At 37.6% G+C, this 9841-nt stretch overlaps 1 protein-coding gene across 1 annotated transcript; it reads left to right on the top strand.

Annotated features, from left to right (window-relative positions):
* Positions 1-5055: 5055 nt before the first annotated feature.
* On the top strand, positions 5056-9043 carry LOC115975481 (NAC domain-containing protein 17-like). The gene is made up of 5 exons (XM_031096264.1): positions 5056-5509; positions 6352-6629; positions 6722-7015; positions 7567-8143; positions 8459-9043. Exons 1-5 carry the CDS (start codon positions 5329-5331, stop codon positions 8884-8886), a joined length of 1758 nt encoding a protein of 585 aa, XP_030952124.1. The 5' UTR covers positions 5056-5328; the 3' UTR covers positions 8887-9043.
* The last annotated feature ends 798 nt before the right edge of the window (positions 9044-9841 follow it).

Below are 9841 nucleotides of genomic sequence, written 5' to 3'. Positions count from 1 at the left end.
GCCATGCCTGGCTCCTTGAACCACATGCCTTGGGAAAATTGATAACTTTATTCATTATTCTAAGTATTAAACAGAACCTTAGCTATGCCTGGTTCCTCTGACCATCTGCTTTGGGAAAATTAATACTCACTGGCATCTATCTAAGTATTAAACAAAACCTTGGTCATGCCTGGCTCCTCGGACCACATGCCTTGGGAAAATTGATAATTTTATTCATTATTCTAAGTATTAAATTGAACCTTAATTGTGCCTGGTTCCTCGAACCATTTGTTTTGGGAAAATTAATACTCATTGGCATCTAAGTATCAAACTGAACCTTGGCCATGCCTGGCTCCTCGGACCACATGCCTTGAGAAAATAGATAACTTTATTCATTATTCTAAGTATTAAACAGAACCTTAACTATGCCTGGTTCCTCGGACCATCTGCTTTGGGAAAATTAATACTCATTAGCATCTATCTAAGTATCAAACTAAACCTTGGCCATGCTTGGCTCCTCGGACCACATGCCTTGGGAAAATTGATAACTTTATTCATTATTCTAAGTATTAAACAGAACCTTAACTATGCCTGGTTTCTCGGACCATCTGCTTTGGGAAAATTAATACTTATTGGCATCTATCTAAGTATCAAACTGAACCTTGGCCATGCCTGGCTCCTCGGACCATATGCCTTGGGAAAATTGATAACTTTATTCATTATTCTAAGTATTAAATAGAACCTTAGCTAAGCCTGGTTACTTGGACCTCTGCCTTAAGAAAGTAAACACAACTTGACCATTACCTAAGTGACTAAGCATGACATACTCTGGGTACAGTTACAATGGTCTCAATTAGATGTTCATGAGCATCACTTAAAGTATTTGTAGTTATACCCATGTCTGTATGTAAGTGGTCTGCCACTCAGCTCCTATAAAGTTATTTTTAAGTAAGGCAAGTTGCAACTTTAAAACCTATGCTCACGTCACAATGTTGAGTAAGTTTTTCAAAAAAAAAAAAAAAAATTAGGCAGGGCCGAGGTGTTTAACTTAGCAGATTCAAGTTGTTTTAATATTGATCATATTTTTGCATAAGGTACGTGTTGTTACTTAGATGGATTGGTCACTCAAGATATATTCCATCATAACAAGCAAAATCATAAAAAGAAAATCTGTAACTTCCATTAAAGTTTAGGCCTCTAACAAAGGTAGTTAAATAACAAGGAAAATATATAATTATTTTTTCATCTTTATTACAAGTTTTTCCTTCACATTTTTGGGAGGCTGTGTATTCGCTGCTGTGGGGGGTACTTGAGCCTTATCCTTAAGGTCCACTTTTGGAGGTATGGCAAGGGTTGCCAATACCAGCTCCATGTTTTGGGAAGTTTCTTTTTCTTTGAGGAAATCCCCTTGAACAGTTGGAGCTAAGTCAGTGCCTTGGACTGCACCTTGGTTGGCATCCCCAGCTTTTGTAGTGTCCTCGGCTTGCTCCCCACCCTCAGAAGAAATGTTAGCTGCAGGAGGGGCTCTGGGTGGACTTCCTTGGGCTTCAGCTGCTTTCGAGATGTTGGGTTGGCTTTAGAATCTAAAGAGCTCACAAGGCGTATGGCCGACGGGTAGTAGACACTGTCTACCCTCTTGAGCATGGAAGAGGCCTCAACCCTAGCCTGGTTGAGGGCTTCTTCCCATGTTTAGGCGCAGTAAGTTTTGTAAACGGTAGGGACTTTGGCCTTAAGGGCGTCTTCAGTCTCAGCCACGCCTACGTCATAGCCATGCTGCTCTGCATCATCTTTGGCTTTCTCTGCCTCCTCTTGAGCTTTCTCGGCGATACCTCTGGCCTTCTCGACTTCTTCCAGTTTCTTTTTTAATGCAACAATCTGAGTTTTGGAAGAGGCTAGGTTGTCCTCAGCAGTACGCAGCAGCAACCTCTAACTTTCAGCACTCTCCAGGGATGTTGCCGCGTACTTCCTCTCCTTCTCCTCCTCTTGTAGCTTCTTCTTAAGCTCTTGGATACTCTTCTCGACCACATGAAAGGCGTCCACAGCAGCGTTACGCCTCCCTTCTTCCTCCTTCATCTATCGATGGCAGGAGTTGGCTATTTCTTCAGCCCGGAAAGATGCTTGAACAGGCTGCCAAGGAAAGAAAAAAGAATCAGAAGAGGAAAGTGAAGGGAATAAGTTAGAAAGAAAGGAGAGGAACGTACCATAGCTAGATATCTTTTGAGATTAAGAAAAACCTCATGTCTCCTCACGTTTCGTAACTAGCCATCTGAATTTACAAATACCTCGGCCTTAAGGATTTTGTTTAGGCTATCCTTGTCGATCAGGTTGAAATTTGGTTCAATAGCGCGTTTGTTTGCAAATCCATTAGTGAAATAGAATTCTGTCAAATATAAAAATACAGTAAATCAAAGAAAGGACTTGTAAATGAAAACCCTAGGCTAAGTACCCCACCTGGTTCTCCTTCTCTTGTCGGGCAAGGGAGACCATCACTCCACTCCCCTGACAAGATCAGGAATTTTTTATTCAGCCCCTTGTTGGATTCGAGGAGGCATTGAATGAGCCTAACCTCGGGATACCTTGATTTCAAGTAATATCACTGTCCCTTTAGGCAGTGAAGGTTATAGACCTAATTGACATCATGTTGGGTTAGACCTAAACCCATCTTTTCGTTGAGGGCATCCATGGAGCCTAGGATCCTAAACATATTAGGGGCACACTGAGTGGGAGCCAACCTATGAGCTTTAAGGTAGTCTCTAGTGACTCCACCCATGGGGATTTTCATCCCTCCTTCTATGAATGCAATCATCGGGATCACTACCTCCCCTGACTTGCCTATCCTCATGCCATTGACTCTCATCACAGTATCTAATTCCTACTCCTTAAGGGATATTATAACAAGCCCTAAAGCTTTCTATCCCCTCCTCAGAATCTATTAAATTCTTAAATCTACCAATTTCTAGAAGAGGTTGGGAAAACTAAAGAGATTGAAAAAGAAATAACGTGAAGAAAAGAGGAGGATGTAGAAAATTAAAGAGCAAAAGTTTAAGAAGACTTACGGGGAGAGTAAAGGTGTCCTCGGACGGGTCCTTGGTATTTGTAAGGGCTCAGGAAGGTTGAAAAAGTGTGCAGGTTCAAGGTATGAGTGTTAGAATGAAATGAATGCTAAAGTGAGGGAAAAAGTTGATTTAATAGGTATTTATACCAAGGAGAGAGCAGAGAGCGGGAAAATTCCCGCTCAATTCCTAACGAAGCTCTCAACCTTACGATTCACATCACGCTGTAGAACGTAGGGGACAAAGAGTCGCCAGAATTTAATAAGGACATGCCTCGAATGCTGCAACGCCAGGAGTGCGTTTTGGGCAGACAAAAAGGCGTCTTCATAAGCAGAGGAAGAACGAAATAGGCACGGAGCTAATTTAGAGACATCGAAATCCTCATTTCTTCTTGAGGAGCCAGAAAGGGGAATCTTGAGGGGCTATTGTAGGGTCCTTAAGCCCAGAAGTGCATTATTTATTCATATATTGGGCCTATGGCCCAAGCCGAGAACAAAGATCCGCTCGAGGATGAGATGTCTTCATTAGAGGAGATTGCGCTGATGAATAAAAGGTGGGGGTTGGTCCTAAAGGCTCCAAAAAGTGTGTCGAGGATGAAAACTTCCTCAGCTGAACTTGGCCAAGGTCCTGGAAAATGGATTGACAGCAAAGATGACAATCCCTGAAATTCATTTGGGGCAGACAAGCACTGCAGAGATATAAGATAAGGATGAGCCCCAAAATATCTGGGAGAAAGCTGCTGCCTTCACATTAAATGCACTGCAACTAATCCCTTAGCCGCATTAATGTAGAAGTGATATTTAAACAATGTATTTTAGCCTTACAGCTACTACTTCAGGACTTATGAGAAGGGCTGATGAGACAAATATCAGCTCTAACCATCTAACATACAGGTGGACGGTGGAGGTGAAAAGGGAAGGAAGTATAAAAGAAGACGAAAAAGAACAAGAAGGGGGGATCGAAAATTTAAGAGAAGAAATACTGTAGCGATCCACAATCAAATTTGTAACACTTTCTAAGAACATTATATTAGAACTATTGTCTTCGGATTTCGCCGATGACGTGCTTTCTTTATTTCATAATAATCCATTTTTATCTTTTTGTCATCAAGTCTATCTATATCGTTGTTTGATCAACTAAAGCCCAGTTTTTCAACCCATTCCTCTACAAATTCATTGTTTTGTGCCTCTTGGGCCAAAGTTCGTCCACGTGCTGGGCTAGGAACTCAAGTCGGGTCCTTACAGAAAGTATGTTAATTTTTTGGGCAAAAAGCTTATATACGATATATTAAAAGGATGTTATATTAAGAGGAAATATGACTTTCATTATTTCAACATGGACTCTTGCTCAACATTTTTTAGTATAGGCCATATGCTAATAAGGTTCATTTAAATTTTAGACCCGTTAAAATTTAAAACTTATATTATTTTATGGGTTCATGTACTTTTTTCTTTTTATTATATTTCTCTTTTGAATAGCCATATTTTTTGAATTGTTTCAATAATTTATTCTTAAATTATATATATTTTTTGGCATTTTGGAAGTTTTAACATCTGAATTTGTATATATATATATATATAAAATTTGTAGGCTCTGAATCTTTTGATTCATTTCAATAGTTATAGCCATGAATTATTCTTTTGAATGTAACCTATTTTTCTCTTATATCTCTATTGTTTAGTCATATATATATATATATATTTATATATATATTGTTTTGTTTTGTTTAGTTACCTGATTCTTTAATATTTTTTGGTCTTTCAGAAGTTTTAAAATTTGATTTTTTGAGTTATTTTTTTGCAGTTAAATTTTTTGTAAACTATTACACATTCAAGTATTACTTATTCATGCAATGGTGTAATTTCTTAATTAGTTTATAATTTTATAAAATTATTTTAGTTTTCCTTACAAATAAGTACGTTAATGTGCATGGTACGGGTTAGTGAATAATATATATATATATATATTCTAAAATTATATAATATTAAAAAAATACAATTTTCCAATTCCTTCTCGTTCAAGGAAACTTCCCAGAGTCACATAAAAATACGCCTCTCCCAGTCGTTTGTTTGACTACGCCACCACTCCGCAAGCCCAATAACTTTTCTTCTGTCTGTGTCTGTCAACTCTCAACCCTTGCTAGGGTTTGAACTTTCAATCTTCACCAAACCCCACAACCCTCTCAATCCTATCATGTAGATTTTCTTTTCTTTCTCTCTTTCTCTCTCTTTCCTGAGATCCCAAATTTTCAACCCCCTTTTGATTTTTGATCAGAAAACAGAGAATAGAGAAATCGATGACTGTGCAATCAGAGTCTTGTATGGGTGACGATGGATGGCCACCTGGGTTTCGGTTCCACCCGACAGACGAGGAGCTTGTTCTGTACTATCTGAAGAGGAGGATTTGTCGGAGGAAGCTCAAGCTTGATATCATCGCTGAGGTCGATGTGTACAAATGGGACCCTGAAGAATTGCCTGGTACTAAAAGCCTTTTCTTTTCTCCTTTTTGGGTTTTTGGGGAACGTTGACTTGGTTTGTTTGGTTGTTTGATTGTTGGGTTTGAAGTCAAGCCTATGTTTGGTTGTTGATTATGCTTGGAACTAATCTGGGTTTGATTAAAAAAATTGGATCTTTGTTAATAATTCTTGTAAATTTTGTTTGATTGCTTAGGATTTTATATGGGTTTCGGTTGAAGTATTGATTTTTGTTGAATTTGATTCGAACTGTATTTATATAAATATAATAATTTTAATAATTAGAATAACCAAGGTACTGAAAATTAGTTTTTAGTTTATGGGTTTTCTTTTAACATGAGGTATGATATTTGGTTGTCTGGAATTGTTAGAAGATCTTTTTATTTGTTTTTGTTATGTGTAGAATTGCTTTAAATGCAAGGCTTATCGTTTCATTGATGGGATTATTTTAGCGGAAAATTAGTTAGGGTTTATAGACATTAGTATTGTTGTATCGTTTTCTAGTTAAATGTCAAAAATCTAATTTGGTTGTTCGGATTAGCAGTAAAGGGATTTATTTATATGATATTGTTTAGGGTAAATGGGTAATGTCATAGTTTAGTTTAACATCACAGACATATCTGTTCCTTTGCATACCAAACTATTTTTCGGTTCTGGTTTTGGTGGGTGGGATCAGTTGCCCAGTTGCTTGTGGTTTTACTGGCTAGAGGCGAGTCTAAAGGGCTCTTCTTTAGAGAGGATCCCTAAGTTAATTAAAAAAAAGAGCTTTGTTGGTTTTAAGTTTTAACCACTCTCTATGCTTGTTTCGAATTTTGGTTTTCCTAACAAAGTGAACATGAAATGCAGGGCAATCTATTCTAAAATCTGGAGATAGGCAATGGTTCTATTTCACTCCTAGAGATAGGAAGTATCCTAATGGAGGAAGGTCAAACAGGGCTACCAGACATGGGTATTGGAAAGCAACAGGAAAGGACCGTAACATTATGTGCAATTCTAGGACAGTTGGAGTGAAAAAGACCCTGGTTTTTTATAGAGGGCGTGCACCTCATGGGGAACGCACTGACTGGGTCATGCATGAGTATACATTGGACGAGGAGGAGCTTAAGAGATGCCAGAATGTTCAGGTATTGCCTTGAGTAACATAGTGTTGATCACTTGATTGCTTTCTACTGTTTTAGCTGTTGTGTGCTGAAATTTGCTGCTTTTTATGTCTCAGGATTATTATGCACTCTACAAGCTTTACAAAAAAAGTGGACCTGGTCCTAAAAATGGTGAGCAATATGGGGCACCATTTAAAGAAGAAGAGTGGGATGATGTTGAATGCCCAGATTTTAACAACTCTGTTGATAGGGATATTTCGGTGAAGCAACTCAATGAGGTTACGTCTGTCACTAATGTGAGAGCCAATGGTCAAGTATTTGATGGATTTGAGGAGTTCATGAGGCAAATTGCTGATGATCCTGTGCTGGAACAGCCACAACTCGGCGATTGTGCTCTCACTCTATCTCAGGTTGGTGATCTACTCTAATTTTCTCTTTCTACAATCTCTCTGCTGTAGTATTTTTTTCTCCCCTATACTTTCCCCCCTCCCCTCCAAAAATAAAAAACCACAAGATGGCATAACTACTTGATAGTGATATCAGTGCTTGATTTCATATGCTGACATGGAAACTTTTCACACAGTGAGTTGCAGCTGATTTTTATGAAATAAGGTCCAAGTGGTAAATGTATCTATTTGGCCTACATAGTAAAAATGCTAGAATTTGTTCTATAATGCAGAATGTGTCAGAGCTCAACTTTTTCCACTGGTATTATTTATTGTCTCATATGTGAAGAAACTTGTCTAGAATATTTTTTGAACAAGAATTTCATATTCCTTGTTGTATGTTTGTATTCTGTGGCCAATGGTCTCTGGACCAATGGCATCTTGTTGCACTATGAACAAGGGGGTGGAGGGTTATGTCATGGGTTCAATGCTTTGAGTTATAATACTAATTCTGTATTGTGTCAGATTAAATATTAGGGAACACAGATATTGATTATTATAATTTTATCATATAGGTTGTTGGTGAGGAAGAAACACAGAGTACCATGGTGGATCCAGCCTCTACTGAAGTTATGAATGCCGTACCTGTTGGAGTGCTGCACCCAAGTGGTCAGCTGTATGATGTGCAGCCCAGCTTTGGCCTTACACAGTCAGCTACTTCACAATTGCAATTGTATGAGTCACCTGAGGTCTTGTCTGCTCCCAATCTTCATGGACATGAACCTTTCATAATACATGAGGAGGACTTCCTGGAAATCGATGATCTCATTGGTCCTGAGCCTAGTTTTTCAAATGACAGAGCTGTGGAGAACTTGCAGTTCGAGAACAGGAATGGTGATGGATTGAGTGAGTTTGAAGTGTTCCATGATGCTGCCTTGTTTCTTCATGACATGGGGCCAATTGATCAGGCAACAGTGGCAGATCCATATATAAATACCCTTGAGAATAATACGGTAACCCAGTTTGATTATCAGTTGCAACCCAATCTTGATGGTGCAGGTCAGAATAACGATCAGCTTTGGGCACTTGATGAAAGAAGAAACTTATATACTTCAGCAGAATCAGATCTGGGTTATTTTCCTACATCCTCAGGTAAATAAATTTTCACAGATTCAGTGTTCATTTGGCCATCCAGGCTGAGCTTCTGTTCAAATGGATGGTTTTGGTTGACATGCCATAGTTGTCATGAATCGATGTGAAAATTGGAAAGCTAGCTTCAAGGGCTCTTAACTTTATTGAATTAGTGTTTGCAATGTATAATCTTCTGATTAATTTTTCCTGTTCACTTTTGCAACAAAAAAAGGCAAAAAAAAGAAAGATAAAAGAAAAAGAAAAAAAAACTCAAGTTTGAGCGTCAATGTTCTGTGGTAGACATTTGTTAAATTGGTGGTTTTTGTTCATGCGTAGGTGTCGGGTATGAATCTACAAATTATCATACCCAAGCAAATCAGAATGAAAATGGCAATGAGGATGTTGGTGCATACACAAATTATCCCATCCACGCAAATCAGAATGAAAATGGCAATGAGGATGTTGGTGCTGCAAGTCGGTTCTCTTCTGCATTATGGTCATTTGTGGAATCAATACCCACTACCCCTGCATCTGCTTCAGAGAATGCATTGGTGAATCGGGCTTTTGAGCGAATGTCTAGCTTTAGTAGGGTAAGAATGAATGTCAAAAATACAAATGTTTCTGTTGGAAATGGTGCTGAATCTAATAAGAGGGCAGGCAGAAGCAAGGGATTATTTTTTATTTCAGTTATTGGAGTGCTCTGTGCTATGTTGTGGGTGCTGATTGGAAATGTGAGACTATGGGGAAGATGCATGTCTTCATGAATATGTAAATGGGAGATTTTTCTGCCTATTTTCCTCGTCACTGCTAGAAGTGGTAATATATTGCTCTACACATTGTGAAAACAAGGATTTCAATTTTCTCTTAATTTTGATGTAAAGGGTGACCTGTTTCTTAAAATGGAAAATATCTAGAATTTTTGTTGATAATGACAAAGTAAATATATCTAGAAATAAGCTGAGCGTACTCTGCAAAATAATAGAAATTAATTTATAACTCACCCACCCACTCACTCACATTCTAATCTTTGGTACAAGCATAGTCTTGTTTGTTTTTGTTTTTTGGCTTTAAAAGATATTTAGGATAAATTACATTTTTTTCTTATTATATACACTATATTTCGATTTGATTTTTAACCTTTTAATTGGATCAATTCAGTCCATAACCTTTCAGTATTATGTTAATTTAATCATTGCCGTTATTATCTTTTGGATGAAAATTGATGACGTGTTTAATGGTCAAAATAAAAAATTAGCTTATGTTGATGTAAGAATAAATTAAAATTTTATTTTGGTCGTTTATCATGTTAGCAATTTTTATTCAAGAAATAATGGTAGGGATTAAATTGAGGTAATAAGAGTCGGTCTAAATGGCGGATTGAAGTCCAGGGTTAAAGAGGGCAGAGCAAACATAACTAAAATACAAAGGCCTTAATGCCCCCGTTGAGCCAGCTCATGGGCTGCACGATTAGCACATCTATTCACTCTAACAAAAAGACAAGAACTAATCTTATGCAATGTTTGTTTGTTTCAATGGAACATCTTATGCGAAAATAGATTTTTGCATTTTCATATGTTTTGTAGAATAAAAAAAAAAATGGATCAAATGAAGACTACATCCATGGTAAAAAAAAAATAAAAACCCTATGAAAAGTATGGCTTATTTTTTAGAGGTATATAGAGTGTTTGGTAGGGGTATTTAAACAATAATTTTCAGTGT

The sequence above is a fragment of the Quercus lobata genome, chromosome 2 (genome assembly GCF_001633185.2).
Source record: "Quercus lobata isolate SW786 chromosome 2, ValleyOak3.0 Primary Assembly, whole genome shotgun sequence".
NCBI lineage: Eukaryota > Viridiplantae > Streptophyta > Magnoliopsida > Fagales > Fagaceae > Quercus > Quercus lobata.
Note: the sequence above shows the minus strand (reverse complement) of the source record. Positions and strands in the feature narration are given on the sequence as shown.